The sequence below is a fragment of the Antedon mediterranea genome, chromosome 6 (genome assembly GCF_964355755.1).
Source record: "Antedon mediterranea chromosome 6, ecAntMedi1.1, whole genome shotgun sequence".
NCBI lineage: Eukaryota > Metazoa > Echinodermata > Crinoidea > Comatulida > Antedonidae > Antedon > Antedon mediterranea.
In genome coordinates this window covers 16,115,048-16,135,288 of record NC_092675.1, presented here as the reverse complement: position 1 = coordinate 16,135,288, position 20,241 = coordinate 16,115,048, and the positions used below count along the sequence as shown (strand labels likewise).

General features: G+C 34.9%; 1 protein-coding gene across 1 annotated transcript; it reads right to left on the bottom strand.

Moving 5' to 3' along the window:
- Positions 1–1,235: 1,235 nt before the first annotated feature.
- LOC140051161 (patched domain-containing protein 3-like) lies at positions 1,236–18,179 on the bottom strand. Its single transcript, XM_072096292.1, has 17 exons — positions 18,025–18,179; positions 16,313–16,556; positions 15,571–15,638; positions 15,122–15,238; positions 14,115–14,256; positions 13,556–13,650; positions 8,438–8,558; positions 7,969–8,092; positions 6,886–6,995; positions 6,116–6,430; positions 5,788–5,925; positions 5,322–5,639; positions 4,771–4,929; positions 4,308–4,433; positions 3,770–3,914; positions 3,335–3,456; positions 1,236–3,134 (listed from the first exon to the last, which is right to left on the bottom strand). Exons 1-17 carry the CDS (start codon positions 18,102–18,104, stop codon positions 2,886–2,888), a joined length of 2,673 nt encoding a protein of 890 aa, XP_071952393.1. The 5' UTR covers positions 18,105–18,179; the 3' UTR covers positions 1,236–2,885.
- Positions 18,180–20,241: the final 2,062 nt, after the last annotated feature.

Genomic DNA, 20,241 nt, shown 5'->3' with positions numbered 1-20,241 from the left:
ACTATGATCCTCTATGATACATTACACTTCATAGCCACACATAAATACTGATGTATGTCGGAAGGCTATACTTTATGCATGCTGTCTGACTGCCAGTGATCTAAACAATTGGTACGCAGTTGTCTGGCGGTGTCCTTTGTACGAATCGTTCGTGCCCCAGCTCGCTGTGAGACGCGTCAATATCATGTTACATGCAGGGACCAAACATTTATTTTTCAGGTTAAAATCGGCAATTCATTTGCAACTCTTAGAAATTTACAGACACGTATCGCTCGAAGTACGCTCATACAGGGAAGAAGGTACTGTATGAGTTATTTCGAACGAGTTTACGAATTTTTCAATTTACGAACAACTTTTTGTACTGTGGGGCACGTATTTGGACGATTTTCGGAGATGAGGGTGAGGTATTGGGCATGTCGGGGATGGGGTTCGCAGTCGGTTAAGGGGGGTTCGCTGTAAAGGGGGGGGGGGGGGGGGGTTCGCCCGAACCATAAAACCCCCCTGGCTACGGGCCTGACAGCGATCGTGATTATTATTTTTGTATCGGTTTGTTGTTTTGATTTTGTATACATATATTTTTAAGAACGCACCGTGTATGAACCTGACGTGCCACGGTTGTAAAAGTGTAGCTTCAATAGATTATTATTATAACATGTAGTTCTGTTTAGAAAAAATTATTCTTTATATATCACTGTACACCTCTTAGTATAAAGTTTATTGACAAAATCCTACCGTATAATATTGTGTTGTGTTGTCTGCATCACTGGTTGTATTTTTGTTGGGATTGGAATTACTTGTTTTCTCGTTAAGCGTCGAAAAACGGAAACGTTAGTTTATCAAAAGATTATTGAAATGACGTCAGATAACTATAAGTCATGTATTAGGGTTCGGATTTGTTGATATGCAAGATACATACACAATCATTTGATCATGGACCTATACATTATAGGATTGATAATACAAAAAGTCTAAGTCTGTCAAATGGGTTTGATAAACACAAACATCGTCACCCCTTCTGATTCAATTTATGTGTTTGTAAAATCTTATTTGCCTGATATACCCACCTTATCACACCATTAATTTGGGTACATTGGTGGTATTTTTGGTGCAGCGAAAGACGCTTCGTGCAATTAAAAGAATGTATTACTAGACAAGAGGGAGAATCGCACTAACAATTACAAAAACTTATGGCGCTTTTCAAATTATTCCGAAAATAAGAGAGAGAAAAATTAATGTAAAGCATAGTATAATTTATTATTGTAAAAATGTAAACCTTGGTAAACTAAATAACTTAAAAGCTGCTGTGTTAACAATAATAGGATATTCAAGATGTGAGGTATATCATCGAATTTGGCTTTAAGCAATTCATTCATTTATCACTTTTATATTATCAATATAATCATAACCTAACTTCGTATTCTTTTAGAGTTTGTGCGTTTAAAATTGATATTGCTTTAAAATTTGTATTCAATCTCATATTTTTCTTTTAAGTGCTAGGCCTATTGTGTTCTCATTCGAATATTTATTCTGAATTCGGTAACATTACTCTTTGCTGATTAAATTAATTATTCGATGTTACGACCTCTAATCTGATATACCAATATAGCCAATCAATCGACCAATATATTTCTGCGTATTAAATGAAATAATCAAACTAGTGTTAAGCCAAAAGAAACTAAGAGAAAGACTATATGCTGCTAGGGAGGTTAGATCAATGATTTGACGGATCCAAATCCAAAGAAAGATTGGGGGTATATATACGTATTGTTCTCATATTATTGTTCTTTTAAATATTGCTTGAGTTTGCTTATCCACTCCACTTTCTCAATAAATATTTACCAAAATGGCTTATACATTAATACTTATTCGGTGCCTCTAAAGGAGACGGACCCAGTAGCCTACGAGTTCGTAATATTATTACTAAATTCTAAAGCTTGGTTCCCACTTAAAGGACGCAACTTAGACAGCGCAAGTGCGTTGACCAATCACAAGCAACAGTTTATGTGATCTAACGAGTTGTGATTGCTTAATTTACTTGTTGTGTGAACCAAGCTTCAATCCCAGTCATAATGCATTTTTGCATTCATGAAAAAAGCGCTGTAGAAATGAGGTATTTAGTAACTGTACTCGGTATCAGTACTGGTAAAAGTAGAAAATAGATACGTTATGTTTGCAACTACAACTAAATAAATATTATAATATATATATATACACGTGAATTCACAAAGGTAACAAAACAGTATTTGGTGAATAACGTTTGAAAGTCCTTTCCTTGCGACTAAACTACTTAAACCTGAGAGTTACACCTCCCTGCTTAAACCACGGAGAAATTAATTTATCCATGCTTAAACTACTACAACATGAGCTACTTAATGTAAACAAGCTTAATACAAACGCACCTCACTTCAAATCAAAATTCTAAATTCTAAATGATTATCTTTTATATTACTCGTTTACGAAATGTTTATAATTTAGATTAAAAGATTTATATTAAATTAACTAGTACCAACAATACTGACATCACTATAAACATTAATTTTATAATTAGACAATACATAACATTGTAAAGAGGTATTGGAATGTAATGTAGGGTTAACGCTATAACTAAGTAGAATGAAAGGGCCACATCATCAACTAATGATATTTGTTTAAAAATGTAATTCTGCAGTTCAACACCAACCACTTCACTTTTAGACTAGTTGCTTTAGCTCTTATAATCGTAAATCAGAATTAATTTGTAGTAATTGAACCTGCATCTCTTCAATATCTTATCTATAATCTATTTTCATTTATACAAGTTACGAGTGACTTTGCATCAATCTCTAAAGTCGTCCTATTTAAGACGGATAGAGGCAATTTAAAAAAACAGTTGCCGGCTGAATACTTTAAATCTTTTCCACCTCGCCATTCTCCTTTTCGTCGATTGCTGAATTGTAGGCAGAGTTATCAAAGTGTTTGGTGTCTGAACTCATCTGTGATTCCACATTACCGATGACATGGCCGTTTACACTGATATCGGTACCAGTAGGTGAAATAAGCGCTGACGCATATGGTGCTGGGCCGAACCAACTAAGTAAAACTGGCAGTAATACTAGACCGTGGAATAAACCGAATAAAACAACCAATAAAAACACCTATATAAAAATAAAAAATATCATCATTAGTCTAATAATAACGCATTTCGATTGCTGTTCGTGTAGTGCTGCGTCATTAATTCATTGGAACGAAGACGTTGAATAGTTTCAACTACGCGCATAATAATTCTTGCTAATTACTCTGATTGATTTATTTACAGACAGTTACAAACGTTATTTTTGTTATAAACTTAACTTACCTTAAAAAATGTCTTGAATATATAAGATTGAGATATTGATAACATAATGAATGCAAGTAATGTACTCAAGCCGCCGTTGAAAACTGCAGGCGCAATACAAGTAATTGCTTTCTGTGCACGTTCTGTATCACAACAACGTAAATTAAAACAGAAATGGTTCATCAATAGCTAGATTGAAAGTTGGCCTACAATACATATTCAAAAGGTCAAAATATTTAATCAACCAATATTCAACCGATATGATCAAGGATGTCAAAATATGTAAATTATTATATAATGATAAAATATTCCAATTTATTGTAGGAGATTTCTACATTTTGACTAGCAGGGACACATCAGACAAAACCTTATTTAATGCCATTTTATGATTAATAATTTTTAAATTGTTTATTACTGAGGCCACAAGCAGTACCGTAATAAATACAATATACTTACCGTTTTTAGTGCCTGTTACTGTCATAAAACTATGACCTATGTGAGCTGCATAATCAATAGCAATGCCGATAGATAGAATCAAGTTAATTGTTACCACTGTGTCAATAGTCAAACCCCAATGATGAGCAAATCCAGCTAGATCAATCTATAAGGAAAGTTAGTTTGATTTTATTTGGCAAAAGTCAACAAAAAGAAAAAGTAAAACCTGATAGACATTGTTTCCAATGGGGTCCAATTAATAATCTGAATATTGTGAATTACAAAAATAAAGATATCGTAATAGATGCAGTACTGACACCAGTGTGAATAGAACTAACAAAAATATCATGCCTGTTACGACTATTTATACAGACGATGTATACTGGAATTTCAGTTTCCGATTCATAAAGCAAATAGGGCCTACAGTAGTATAGTTCGTACATGCTTTTCGAGTAGAGCAGGTAATTCCTCCATAAGCAGAGCATGATTTGGGGTTTTAGTCGAATCACAGAGCGTGTGAATATTATTGTTTCGAATCTTTTAAGGTTGTGATACTTACCAGAGTAAATAAAACTGACATGAAGACGAGACAGCAAGTGAGTAAATTTGCAAGTAGCAGCAAAATTATGACAAATACACAAGCACATGCTAGGCCCATATTTCGAAGTAGCTCATCTTGAATCACCTTAAAAAGAGGTAACGAATTTAGACTGTTATTTATTTTTATATAAAAAAAGTGTTATACTATTATGCCTATATTGTGTATTAATCTACACTATCAAACTAGTTTGACAAAAAAAGTGTGATTTACTCAAATTTGTTTAGTACTATTTACGTCATCGTGTCCATCCATGTGTATATCTAATTTTGTTGTCATATAAAGTTTGATAGTGTAGAAAGTGCTTTACAGTGTTACACTTATTGGTTTGCCATATTTCATTTTGTAAATTAAATGTCATTACTAGGACTACTAACAAGATCAATACCAATTAAATACAAGAAGTATTGGACATTTCGTAAACCTTGTTCGACTCGTAGTCCAAGTAAAAAGGACTGAAAACGAATGCATTCCCATCTCCTTCGAATTGAACACTACTGACACGTTCCAGCATAGAATCCATGCCTTTTACTTCCTCCGCTGATCCTTGGAAAACCACGTGATTGAAGTTAATCCGAGAAGACTGTTCAAAAACGATTAAATACAATTGAAGATAAGACTAAACAGGACAGGCAGGATACAGAAAAACATGATAAATAGGGTCTATAAAACAGTAGTAATTATGACAAATCAATTAAACTTTATTTAACCAAGTAGGCCCAGATCAACCCCTGTTTGTTTTTCACTGGGCCATGCACATACACAAATACAATTTTAACAATCTTTGAATATTATGTACAGTATATAAAAATATATATATATATTTAGCATGGTTAAACGTTTCTGGTTTCTCTTTCCCCAATAGGCCTACAACATTATCCCACTACTCAAACCATTGAGAACTCGCTCAGTATTATAGATCATGCCAATTTAATTCCTAAAGTGTTAAAATAGGCTACAATGTGTTACACTTACGGTAATATTCATAGTTTCATCAAAAATAATATCCGGTGTATGAATTCCTCCAGTAGGATCGTTTAAAAACTGAAACAACCATGTGTAAAAGGTGTCCCTTGTGTCAGGCCACATCGTGGCATTATTGTATCCGAGTGTGTTTTGCTTATTCGCCTGAATCCACTCTCCAAACCGATTATACCAACTCTCGAACGACGCAGGATCTACATAAGGATCTTGTTTAGCATCTTCGTAAAGAGCATCAATAGTAGATCGTTCGTTAAAAACATCTATTTCGTTTAAGTATATTGACGATGGTAGACCACTCCGTGGATAATACTGTTGATAGAACGACAACATAATCAACACTGTGTACGATTCTATGCTTGTATGCATTTGCTTAAACCTGTGTAGCTCTCAGTCTCAAGGTGCGCCTAAATATTTGACACGAACAGATGCATATGCCTAACTACTAAACAGTACTTACCTTCTCAGAGACATCTATGAAATCTATTGTGTAGCTATCCGGTGGTAAAAACCATCTAAAGTCAAAATACTGTTTCAATTCCAACAAACCCCAGATACCAAATCCAAGAAAAGTAGCGGTAATTAATAATACAACGACCTACGAGTAGATGATAATTCACGTTTTAATTGTAAGCCTCTTGTATTCATAAGCCAATTGTATTTACATAACATTTTCTGCATAAATATCAAGCAGAACAAATCATCACGTCTCAATGTTATTATTTATTTACTGGGAGGGTAGCCTTTTAAAGTTCCACTGCGGTACTGGATAACCACGGTACACTTACCTTTGCAGAAGTCGTTATTAAGACAGGTGCGTAAATATCTTCAAAAAACCGTTGTAACCTATTTTCTCGAGAACATTGTGAAGGTTCATAGTCATCTGAAGCCCGAAAGCAACAGCAACATGCGTTACGTCTATCCTTAACGCGTCGTATATCTAAACAAAGCGTCGCTGTAAAAAATACTACGCTGAAGAAATATAAGAAAATGATGCCGATTCCACAGAATATGCAAAAGGAACGCAAAGCTGGTAAAATGGTTGTTGCTCCGATCACAAACGCACAAAAGTCAGTTACTGATGTAACCGTAATAGAAACACCCTATAAAACAAGCAAGACAATAAATGATTATTTAATATACTAATATCGAATTTCAACATTAAATTAATTTCTTCTCGATACTATGATACATGATATGGTTACATAGGGCATATTTGAAATATAATGCCAGGTTTCCAGATCCGCTGCGCAAAACACACTCGCGGTAAACTTCTTTAAAAAACATCGAATCGTTTTCGAGATATCCATTAAAGGCACCGCTTTAAGCCTGTTTTCCATAGTAGGCGAATGTGTTCGCGCGAATCCAATGTTTTCGTCCGTACCCTTTCCACTGTAGAACGAACAGCTGCGATTTTCATTTCCATCACGCGTGTCTAAGCTTAATAATAGTATTGGACACTAGTCGTAGCCGAGCTAGTTAGCAGCATAGGTCGTTTTTAGTAACTCCACGCACTTGTATTTTAGAGCAGACAGCTTCTTTATTACATACGACTTACCGCATGTTGCAGTGCTAACGCACACTGCACAGAAACGGGTTCATTTTTCTCATCCTCACTTAAATTGTCCCAGGACTGAACTATTACAAACATGTCGTCCACACCAATACCTAAATAATGAATTTGGTTAAATATAAATAGTAGTAGTAAGGACTATTGTGGTCGTAGTTTAGTTAGTATAGACTAGGCAATCCTGGGGAGGATCTAAATTTTAAGGGTGCCCTTTTTTTAGAGGTTCAATATTTTATTCGTGTGACATATTTGTGTGTATATTAGTATGCACAGAGTAGGCTACACTAACCCCACAAATAAAAACAGAAATTTATCACAATGCGCGCGATGTTAAGTTACGGCGGCCGATCAAAGAGCATCGTGAGAGGTGGTGACACGTGATGATCTCTACTTAAACTTCTAAAAAATTTCAAGATGCCTTGTAAGGAGAGAGGGAGAAAGCGCAAACAGCAAGATTTGGCAGAACAAGCCAAACATTGTGTCAAACTAGGTGGCTGGTTGTTAGGCCTACATACTAGATAATAATGTTAAATGACGCACACTGGGTTAACAAATGTATTGTAAATAATGTTAAATGTTCGTGGTGGTGAGCCAGAATAACAGTATTCTGGAGTGAGGGTATGGGTTACCTCTACCTCTCTAGGCCCCCCAGACGCACACTGGGTTAACAAATGTATTTTAGATAATGTTAAATGTTCGTGGTGGTAATACACTACTGGAAAACTATTGTCTGAAAACTGCTCATTTAAATCAAATAAATTCAGTAATCAACATGAAAATAATGTCGAATGATAAAAGATTACATGCATCATCAATTCATAATAATAATGAATTATTATCATTTATGACCGTATGACTGTGGCCCTCTAAAAAATGTCTGGATCCGCCCCAGCAATCTATATTGCCTTGGTAGAGGTAAGACAACGTACAATATAACAAAGTACGGTCCGGCCATACGCCACATGACAGAGCCAAAATAGTCATTTGAGTAATACACAGTTGTGGTTGTGTTAATTATAGGCTACAGTATTTCAAATCGAGAATGATATGCAACTTGTGTAATACTCTTACCAAGTAAAAGAAACGGCAGAACTGAATGAACCGGCGTGTAGATGAAGCCTAGGATTGAACCAAACCCAATGGAGACACAAACTGCAAAGCCGACTGTTATGATGCCGCTTAGTGCGATGTAAACCTGAAAAAGTAGTAAACCAATCATGGTGAATATATATAAATAAAAAAGTTAACGAACTAAAAGTTCTTCTAGGAGTGTTAACGAGTCCATAATTACAGTTACGTATAACATTAACTCAGCTAGGTCTAAAAGGCCAATTTACATAAAAACCCGCGTGCTTGTCATACGTAGAATCTACATATAATATCCTAGACGGGTTTCCGCTCAACTGCCCGTCCACTCCGATCATACGTAATAACATAGATTCTGTATTTTTTTTCCCGCTTACCGCTTGTTATTACCGCTTGTCTGTTTAAATTGCCCTTAATGATTGGTTCCCACTAAAGATATCATAACTTTACTTACTTTATGCTCAATTCGATTAAACTTGCTCAACATAAATGTGATGTATACAAAAAGAAGACCGTATCCAGCGGCAAGCCAGTATGTGTCGCCCACTATGGCCTTACTAGACTCAAGTGAAAAACTGAAGGGGGAAAAAATGATTTGTTAAATGGAAAATTCTGAGAATACGCATTTCCATTGAATTTGTTATAAATGTTATGTGGACAAAAAAGACTTTATCCAGGGGTCAACCAATATGTTTATTTATTTTATTTTATTCAATTTTCAGGCACAAAAATACATGACAACAAGACAGCGGTGCAGCACCCTGAGGATTGCCATGAGTGCAAAGCACTATCGAGATGGCTCTCCATATACTGCACTTGAACATATAAGCAATAAAAATACAAAGATATAACCATTTAAAAATTGCGAGGCATCAAATTGAACAATCATTAAAATTGAATCTAAAAATATATAAATATAAATATTATGTACAGATAAAAATGATTGTTTAAAGACAAAAAAATAAAAAGATTAGGCCTAAAGTTGCCTGACATAAGACCGGAAAGCTGTCACAAATGTGTTAAAACTAAATGAAGAATTTTCTCTAATATAATTAGGAATCTCTTGCCATACACGGGGAAAATTAGTGTACAATGAATATTTAAAAGAATTGGTTCTGGCATATTATTATTATTATTATTATTACTTGTATAGCGCACATTTATACAACATTTAATTATAATCAGCGGCGCTTCACATCAATTAGTATCGTAACATTGTTTGAAATATAGTGCTTTTAAATGTTTTTTAAACTGATTATAGTCGTCTAAGTGTTTAATGTGACTTGGTAATCTGTTCCAAATTGTGGGTCCTGCTACGGCGAACGAACGGTCAGCAAATGTCTTTCGTTTAGTTCGTGGGATTGTCAGGTTATAATTGCTGGTGCTTGAACGAGTACTGCGAGAAACATTCCGCACAGTAAGAATATCTCTCAGGTAACTTGGAGCGGAACCTTTAAGCGAACGCCATACAAGACACGCTATTTTGAATTGACATCTATGAGACATCGGAAGCCAGTGCAAGGATCGCATGGCGTTAGTTGCACTGTCATACCGACCTTTCCTGACAATTATTTTCGCAGCTTGGTGCAGTAACCTTTTCATTGGAGCAAGGATATTAGCAGGTAGACCATAATACAATGCATTGGCGTAATCAATATGTGACAGCACGAGCGATTGAACTAGCTGTTGGCAAAGGTCCTTGGAGAGAAATTTGCGGATTTGACGAATATAGTATAAATTAACAGCTATCGTTCTGCATTTATCACGTATGTGGTTCTTGAAAGATAGCTGGTCGTCGATATTAACACCAAGGTATTTTACAGATGAACCACGTGGTATTCTGTCCTGACATACGATGATATGATCTTTCTCGCATTTCAGGAGTTGAGCTCTGCTTCCCAATAGTATGAACTCTGTTTTTTCACTGTTCATTTTTAGTCTGTTGGACTTCATCCAGTCGTTGATGGATATGAGGCACTCTTGTAATTTGGTGATTGTATTTTCCATACTAGAACTAGAATTTGGATTAAATGAATCATACACTGAGTGATCATCGGCATATCCCATCACAGAAATATCAAACTTACTGATATGATCTTGTAAAGTGCTGGCATATATGGTGTATAGAACTGGACCGCATATACTACCCTGAGGTACAGAGAAGGAAAAATTGGCTGTCTCCGAGTTAGTTTCGCCGATTGTTACGTTGGCAAATCGAGGACGAAGGTAAGTATTAAACCAGTTCAATGCCGCATTGGCCACTCCAAATTTGTTCTGCAAAACGTCGAGGAGTACTTCGTGGTTCACTGTGTCGAAGGCGGCTGACAAGTCTATACATACCAGCGCAGACACCCTTTGCAGCTCCATATTCCAGAGTACGTCATTGGTTAACTTAACCAAAGCCGTCTCTGTGCTAAAACCTTTCCGATAGGCAGATTGGTACGCCGGTAATAAGGTATTGTTCTCAACATAAGCTATGAATTGGTTCAAGCATGCGCGTTCAACCAGCTTGGATACGAAGGACAGATTGCTTACTGGCCTATAATTCCTGAGGATACATTTAACACCCTTCTTTTTTATAAGCGGTTTTATAACTGATATTTTCCATCTATGAGCAAATACGCCGTTACACAACGAGTTGTTGATCATCCTTGTAATAAGTGGTAGAAGTGTATCCAGATGCTGTTTCACCAGTGTCGACGGTAGGGGGTCAGTGGAGCAGGTTGTTGGTTTTGCGCATATGATCAACTTCCTAACATCATCTTCGCTAACTTCCTGAAATGCAATAAATTCATTTGCCATTAGCCGTTCTTGTTCATACAAAGGGAAGTGTTCCAATTCCTCTCGTATTTTCTCTATTTTGCCCATAAAGAAAGATATGAAGTCGTCTGCTAACTGTTTATCAGTTTCATGTGGTGGAAGTGGGTTATTTTTACGTCTACCAATGAGCTCAAACACGATCTTGTAAAGCTTTTTTGAGTTGTTGCCAGCTTCTTTGATAGCACCATTAATGAATTCGTACTTGGCTAAACGAAGATAACGTTCGTATGAATTGCGTAGATCATTGTAAGCTGACCTATTTTCGTCGGTGGCAGACTTCCGTAAGGTCTTCTCAGCACAAAGAAGTTGCTTCTTCAACACATTAGCCTCGTCATCAAACCAAGGTAACGATCTTCTGACAGTGGTAGTTTTCTCAACAATAGGAGCATGCTTATCCAGAGCAGCAAGTAGTTGAGTGTTGTAGTGATTTGCCAAATCGTCGATAACATTTCGGTTTTGGTCTCGATAAAATAGTCTCTACAAAACAATGGTCACTGATGTAATAATTTGAAGCGGGCTCGGTAACACAAAGAGTGTCCTAACCCCTCGTTATTAGCAAATCAAGAGTATACGGCATATTTGTGTTTAAAAATAACTGATTCGGAATATCTTGGATTACAATCAACAAATAATATTGTTGTAATAGTAATATGTTGTTTTTGATGATACACCCAAACAGGGGCAGCCTCATCAAAATTACAGGGTCGTTAAATATCACAAAACGCTTTATGAATCCGACAATGTGGAGAGATTTTGTGGTAATTGCGGACACATGCGTTGACCAAGGGAGATTGCTTTCAAAGTGAATACCAAGATATTTGTAGGAGGTAACTGCTTGAAGGTCATTAGTGTGAATATGATAACGAGCATGAATGGGATTACGTTTGCGAGTAATATATGTGTCATCTATTATAGATTTACCTAAACAAGAGATGATCTGATAAAAAGTGAAAATGTGTTTAAATCATATTTAAATTGCATTTATTACACTCACGCAACAATACAATAGAACAGTACAAATACTATACTATAAATATTTATTATATACCGTAAGTGTCTGGAGATTACAATGTTTGAGAGACCTTATAAGATTCGGCACCCACTCTTACGCGTTTGTCTAGGCCTATACACTCCATAACACGGTTGAAAAGTCTACGTATAAAGTACTGATGTACTGTTTCAAACGATAGGCATTCGTATTAAATTATTGTACTTAGGCCTATATTAGAAACAATTCGCAGATCAAAATGAATATTGATTGGAACTGAGGTATTCAATGAGCGCAGGTTAGTCGGAACCTAATTTATAGGACATGCTATGAATTTAGTTGTACTAGGCCTACTACAGTACCGTAGTGTACATTATGTAAGTGAAAAGCTGAATTATATAAGTTAAATATTTGTATATTGTACATACAATAAGCATTTGGAATGTATACAATGTAGGCTTACTAAAGTAAGTTTACCGGTATTGTTTGAATGAAAAGTATTTACTTTCGTGATATAATGCAAGAGAGGAGCAAAGTGGCTTGGTTATAAGTCTACAAAAAGCTTATAAATACTTTATGGCCAAACAAAGCAAAGTTATAATATCTGTTATATAAATTTAATGCACAGCTTATGTAAGTTTATAAGGTTACATAACTTTCAAGAAATGATTCAGGGACATAAATTAGAGGGGAGGGGCGTGTCTTTTCAATGCAAAGGGGACAAAAACCGTGTCTACAAATGTCCCCTATAGATGGACTTTCTGAAAACAAAATAAGCATCATGTTATAAGGTAGGATAAGTAGGCCTACAAACTACATAGGTAATTAACTGGTGAGTGTGTCTTTATGGCGAATATAAACGTTATAATGTAAAACATGACTACGTATGAAAATTCAAGTTTGTTGGTACTTCTATGGTAGGACACATCAGAAACTCCGAATATCGTTTAATACTTTCTTTCTCCGCTGATTTCAGATTATCAAAATGCATTTTCAGCTCTTTCTTAAAATGTCTCCGTTTTTAGCTTGTACAATCCTCCAGCAAAAGACTCTGTGACTATTTTGTTATGTAACTAATTTCGTTTATTAGTATAAAAATGACGAAAACGAGGTTGAAAAGATTATATTATCATTATTTTCCGATTGTGGGGCTGCATTGTTGTCAAGTACCTCATAAACAAACACAAATCATATTGTTAACAATGTCATAAAAGAGTGCAATAGCGTGAAATATTTACTATGAATAACCCGTACGCCAGGCTAGAATAAAGGATTTTCTTGCGAACGTTAAGTTAGAATTTACAGACAGCAATTCCCTTGTAAAGCTTGGTTCCCACTAGAACGTAACACAAGGACGTAAACGCAACGCAAGCGTTTTAACCAATGACAAGCGAAGTTATAGACAGTTAGCAATCACAAGCAAATAAGCCATCGTTTGTGATTGATCAATTCACTTGCGTTTCGTTACGTCCTTGTGTTGCGTCGCTAGTGGGAACCACGCTTAACTTGTCATCCCGCTTGCGTTGCGTTTACGTCCTTACATTGCTTCTCAAGCAGGAACAAAGCTTGGTTCACACTAGGGCGGCAATGCAAGGACGTAATCGTAATATAATGCGATTTGACCAATCAAAAGCGATGGATTATTTAAATTGTCGCTTGTCATTGGTCAACTTGCTTGCGTTGTGTCTACGTCATTGCTGCTCAAGTGGGAACAAAGCGTTAGCAGTTTGAAGCAAAGGAAACGTGAATTGTTATACCATTTACCTTGTTTCTGAAAACCCGTACACAGTCACATTCTCCTGGTCTGCTGTAAAAATATCAATGAATTCTAATTCCCATTCTTCAGCATCTGGGTCAACCTACATAAAGATTGTTATTTTTGCACTGCATTATTATTAGAATAAATATTAAAATATTTATTCTAATAAACGCCCTGTTTTGTATAAACTCCCCCTCAAATAAACACCACCATGGAACATCGTTTGTATAAACGCCTCGCCACATTCATACACAATATAGTCAATAGTAAGCTACTGTGTACACACCTTTGTCATATAGTATGTTATTGTACCCAAGGTGAGAGGCGGAATTTAATAACCTTTTTGAACTACTTTCCTCCGGTATATTATATAATTTTACAGTTCAATTGGCAAGGAAGCATTTTATCTACCGGTAATATTTTGACACAGGCTATACAGACTATAATTTTTGCAAGAGGGCACGGCCAACTTACAATATATTGAAAGAAAACCCGATTCTTGTGACTCATCGTTCTTTACATTACATCGTGTGACATCTACTAGTGCTATTAGTCACTACTTACATATTCGCCTGCAGACTCATCAAATTCACTGTTGTCTTGCAGCCCATATATTACTATGGCGGTACTGGCTGAAGTAATATATGTCTCATCATCAACACCGCCAAGATACGATAGTACATCAACTTCATTACCCGTCATTGCGCTAGCGGGATAAAAAATATTGAATTCCTAAAAGGGTATCTGACCATCGTACTGATTTTTAGACTCTACAGCTCACTATGTCGGTCGGTTGGTCGGTAAACACTAACTTGAGCAGTCAGAGGTGTCACGTATAATATTTGATCAGGGAGATCTCCTTGATTTGATTAACGTAGTTTTTAATAGAAAACATATTTTAATTTAAAGTAAACATCCGTTTCCATGGATTTATAGTTCAAACATGAATATATATCATAATTACTGATACACTAAGGAAATGGTAGGCTACCTATAATGTTGTCAATTATGCATAAGAGGATGAATCTAATCATTAATTCTTTTAGAACGAAATAATTATCTTAAAAATAATTAGTGCTAGAAAGCCATTAGTGGGATAATGGTGAGGGGATAATAGTATTTGTTAATATGTTTATATACCGAAAGGTCAAACTACCTGTATTAACATCCATATTCTGTACAGGTATTATGTTATTCGGAAAAAGAAGGCTAATTTGCTAAGCTTATATTTTGCAAAACTACATTCAGCTGATTTGTCTATTATCACCAATCATGTTTTGCTAGTAGTTCCGAAAATATTGGGGTCTGTTTGGTTTTAAATCCGATAAACTGGCAAGGCAAATGTGTATCCTGCTCCTTTGTTTGGTCACCTAGGTAGGGGTCCGGGACCGCGACAGAACGACAACGGTTGGGGACCCTCCAAAGAAATTGCATTTTATTTGTCAGGAATTTGTATGATTTATTTCTTTTTATTTTTAAATGCGCCTTGAGAGCACTCTGGAGTGGTATGTGCGCTATAAAAATCTTATTATTATTATTATTATTAACTTCGCCACTCATTTAGTGCATACCTTATAGGATCCTCATTTATTTTCTGTAGAATCTCTTCTTGCGATAATCTCTCAATAACCGTTTTATTAAATCCCCAAAGTTCAAAAATACTATTCACGAAACAGCTTTCTCCAGACCTACAGCATGGAAAGGTAAATATTTAAAGCTTGGTTTACATTAGGACGCAACGCAAGCGAGTTGACCAATGATAAGCGACAGTTCGATTAATCTATCGCTTGTGATTGGTCAAACTACTTGCGTTGCGTCATAGTGGGAAACATCAAATATCGATGGTACAAATTCGTCCATTAATTAAAAAATTATTAGCGCTTTAATTTAATTCATTTTTTCCTTATCGTTCTCATTCATCACACATGTAAGCAAAATCTTCAGCTATGTCTGATTTCGTCCTCATATTATTACATTATACATACATTACAGCTAAGTAGGTTTAAAACGTTTCACATACCTAAAACAAATAGATTCCCAACTTTTACCAATATCAATGGCTTTAACCAATTCATCGACTCGAAACATCTGTAATATTAATAAATAAAACGAAATCAGAATTAATAAATTAATACAATATTGCTGGGTATTAGACAAATTTCTAATTTATCTAACCAATGATTTACTGTAATTAGAGTTGACTGTTCGTCATTAAATCCTAAAAACCATCTTAAAACTCAACTTTCGATTTGATCTGTGTCAAAGCACTTGACCTAAAATTTATGTAAATCGATTAATCAGGTTTAAAATTAGTAAAAACAAAATAGTTCCATCAAACAAGTATTAAAATACAGCTCTGTCTACGTATCAAACTAGTTTGACAAAAAGAGCGATGTGCACAAATATGGTACCAATAATGATAATGACATCATCGTGTCCATATACTGTACCGGTATGGTCACATTTTGTTTGTCACATAAAGTTTGACAGTGTAGACAGACCTTAAGATAGCTATAATTATGAGCTATATGAGCTATTGAGTATCTAAATAAATAAATGTTCAGCCATAGGCTATTTTATACCGAAATATTAATTTAAAATAAATAAAAATAAGGTACGACAAACTGAGAACCAATGTAAAATCACAGCCTTTTATAGGCCTGGTGACGTCGTAATAATTGACAAAAACATATTATTTTTATTACAGACATGCATCTGGCTTACAGACTGATCCAAATTTCGGAAGCAGTAATTCAACTTACAGCCTTAAATGATTCTGGAGTTAATATATTTTCATTTTCAAAGATGATTGTCTCGAGGAATGGGTCTTTGTAGTTCTCGGAGACATATCTTAGATAATCCTGGTTGTCAGACTCGGCAGGTACCCAAAGTTTCTCTCGTCTGTTCTCTATTTTTATCATGGTAAAACCAATACCAAATCCTATAGTTACAACAACACTAACAAAGATGCATATCCAAGAGTGTTGACCGACAAAAGAACCGATTCTAAAAAAAAAATGATCACAAATAACTGTGGTAGTAATAAAGATTCATTTAACAATTTTACCTATATAGGTTCAAGTGTTACTGCCGTATATGTCTACGATTACCGTTATGTCCATATTCATTCATAATGTTTATAGGCCAGCTACTACTAGGCCTATTATTGGGAGCTCCATCGCAGAATATTTCCTCCATTAAATATGCCTACTACTATGAACCTCCATGCTAAGCAAACCTTAGCATTGTCCGTGTATGCCACTTGATTTGACATACCATATCTTCAGGTCTGAAACTACAGTACAGCACACGTCAGTACATTTTAGATAGGTGCTGCAATCGTTCTAGTGTGTTTATGTACAATGTTATGTCTAATTGATAATTTTAATGATCTCTATTTTTGGTTCATAGGTAAAAAAATAATTAGTATTCCTACCTAAATAGGGTTTATTAAAGTAAATGCAAATCATTAGCGTTACCAAGGGAAATATTATGTTAGTTAGAACAGGGAGATGTAAAATACATCTCCCTGGTTAGATTATAGCTCCATGGTAGAATAGCTCATGACATAGTCAATATTGACTTTGGTTAGATGGCCTTGATGTTACTGACCATGACGTCACAACTACATCAAATCCAATATTTTATAATGCATATTTCCAGATTTATTATTATTATTATTATTATTATTATTATTATTATATCAAAATTTATAAATTTATAAATTTGGTTTGAAAGAACAGTCGATTGATGAACCCACATTTACAACCCGAGCCTGTACAACAACTGTGGTTTTAAGGTCATAGGCCTATTGCTGGGAAAGTTGTACCTGATAATCTGTAGTTTTTGGATGAATCAACCATGGAGTTATAAAATATTTTATAACTCCATGAATCAACCACGTACGTGTACGGTTGTTGACTTTTCTAGGTATTCCGGAACAAGTGACGTGACTCGATTATTTGACCGAAAACTAAAATATGATAATGTTAGTTTGACGATCTGACGATAACATGAAGCCGATGACGATGGGAAATAAAAGAGCTACTATTTGTCATATCATTTTATTGTATTTTATAGATCATAATATTATTAATTAATATTACCGCATACGCGATGTGAAGGTTATGTAACGCTTACTGCACATGCGTATAACGTAACCTACCACCACACCGTAAATAAAACTATATAATCCTGCATTCAAACTCATTCAAATCAATATTGTATGCCTATGTTTTCTTTGATATTCAATGTATTAAATAAAATACAGTCTTTCTGCACTTTACACAAGCAACACTTACAACGTTACATTACTTTAGGCCTACTTATTATCATTTAATATTATGAGAATAGCACGGTTAAATACACGCACCTTCTCACAGGAGCGTGTAGAACAGGAGCGAGCTTGCACTGCATTGTGCGTAAATAGACTGGCCTATCGATACTATTACTGTGTTACTACAAACTCACTAACCTTTTAAACAATGACTCGAATGTGGATATAATAGCATTGCTCACTCTATTGCAACAAGGTTCCCCTTTTTCAGCTGCCATAATTGTAGTTAAAACAAATGATTAGCCTAGACCTGTATTTTTTAAACCATCGTTATCTTCTTCCTTGTATTTAATATTAATCTGAATCTCTGATGCATTGCGCATGCATGGATGACAGGTCAATATATAAACGTTTCGCCTGATAGGTCGCTTAGCTTATGAATATGTATGAAATGAAATGACGCGTTTAATCTCTTCATTGATGCTGAGTTCGTTGAGTTTATTGTTGTTTTACAAAATACAATGCGTTTTGTTGTGATTACATAACTACGTTAGTTAGTTTGATGACCTCTCCAGAGAATGGTGGCGTTGTTTCTTCCGACCTATCTGTGAAACGTTGTGTATTCTGTAAAATAATGGACAATACAAGACTTTTTAACCAAGTTACTAAAAGTATTGGCGTTAGAAATATAATTACATTTACAGCAGCACACGTCGATTGTCACTCACGTGCGCGCGCCGCATGATGTTGAATGAAATTTGCGAATTCTTTCTTTCTTTCCTTATTGGTAATTTTGGCCCTCGGCCCATATTACATAATAACATGAATCAATATTTAGGCGGTCATTTCTTAAACTTAAGCATTTTCTAAAACATTAAAATAAAATTATTTCTCTTGGTTTGGACATTCCTTAAGTTAAAACTTTTTTCAATGTATATAGCAAACAGTCTTAATTCTCTTTTATTTCTAAATACATAATTCTAACGAGAAGATCCGATTTTTTCTGGACCGTCTGAAACACAAAATCATGAATGGGATTCGCGCTTCTTCCGTCAATCATGGATATTCTACAGTGATTAAACAATAATTAATGATCCAGTAGCTCGCCTTGACAATGTATAGTAACAATCCTTTGATTTTCTTATGTCTGGCTGCGACAAATACCAGTACTGTATATGTATAACATATTCTCTGTGGCGCGATTTATTACTGTGTATTGATGGTCTTTAATTTAAAGATCATCAAATCCTAGCACATTTACTTACTTACTTTTATTTCATCATCTTGATTATCGTCATACAGAACGTTACGTTCTGATTGGAACGGTCTGTGTGTTTGTATTAACAGTTCATCATTTCAGTGAATAAAACACAAACAAATAATGAATGCTGTTAATGCTATGTAAATTTCATTTCTATCTATTTATAACAGATTTTGTAACATGAATTATAAACTAGTACCGTAAGACTCCTTCTCCTCAGGTGTAAAACTGAACGATACCAAAGGTCTGCCAGACCCACGATTGTTAAGTTTATTAATGCTAACTGATATGGGTAGAATTCCATGATTATTTCTCACTTTCTCGATGCCGTTTCGACTTTTTATACAATAATTTTAATAATGTATATACTAATAATAATCTTGAATAATAATAAAAATAATAAAAATAATAACGTACTTAATTTTATGAACGAATAATATTGTATTTTGTGTTTTATAAGATATAGTTATTTTTCTATACTGTTTATAATTGTGCTTCTTTTACTTTAAATTTGTATATTGATTGTAAACAAACGTTATCTGCCAATGGCTGCTGTTTTGTACATGTGTTTTATACCTGAATAAATAAATAAATATAATGCTTAATTTCAGTATAATTTGGCTCATTGGCATTTCCTGACCTGTGGAAGTATAATGCTTTTTATGAGCAAATGGTGCGTCATTCCATTCCCCTTTTTACCCATCCAAAGATGAACACAATCTTCTTTACCGAGGTGATAGTCTTTAAAAGCACCTTTCGTGAACCTCCGATTCTCGGGTTCATTTAAAAGTACCTTCTTTAGACGTGACACATCACTCAATGCTATGTGGTGGAATGGCCATGTATGAATCCCAAAGTTTAGTGAGAAACCGGTTTACGTCCTTGGTACCGATCACCTAATGTTCCATTTTCCCTCCTTTGATTGAAGAAAAATATTGTTAGAAAGTATCTATAGTTGGTCTATATGTTAGGATAGGCATATACACAATTCAAATTAAATTAAACATTTCTTTCTTTCTTTTTAAAACATAAATTAGTATAGGATAATATTCTATACAGTTGATATATGAATGTGGTTTGTAGGCCTATTGATTGTTAATTTGGTTTAGTAATGTTTATTCACTTGATAATGATAACAATTATTATTTACCTGC

What these genes read in the sequence shown, in the direction of transcription:
- LOC140051161 (XM_072096292.1), bottom strand. Translation starts at nt 18,104, where the DNA reads ATGGCAGCTGAAAAAGGGGAACCTTGTTGCAATAGAGTGAGCAATGCT. An exon ending in TACGGGTTTTCAGAAACAAG is followed by an intron (nt 8,559 to 13,555) that starts GTAAATGGTATA and finishes TTCCCCCTTCAG; the next exon opens with TTTTTCACTTGAGTCTAGTA. An exon ending in TCATAGATGTCTCTGAGAAG is followed by an intron (nt 5,640 to 5,787) that starts GTAAGTACTGTT and finishes TTCTATCAACAG; the next exon opens with TATTATCCACGGAGTGGTCT.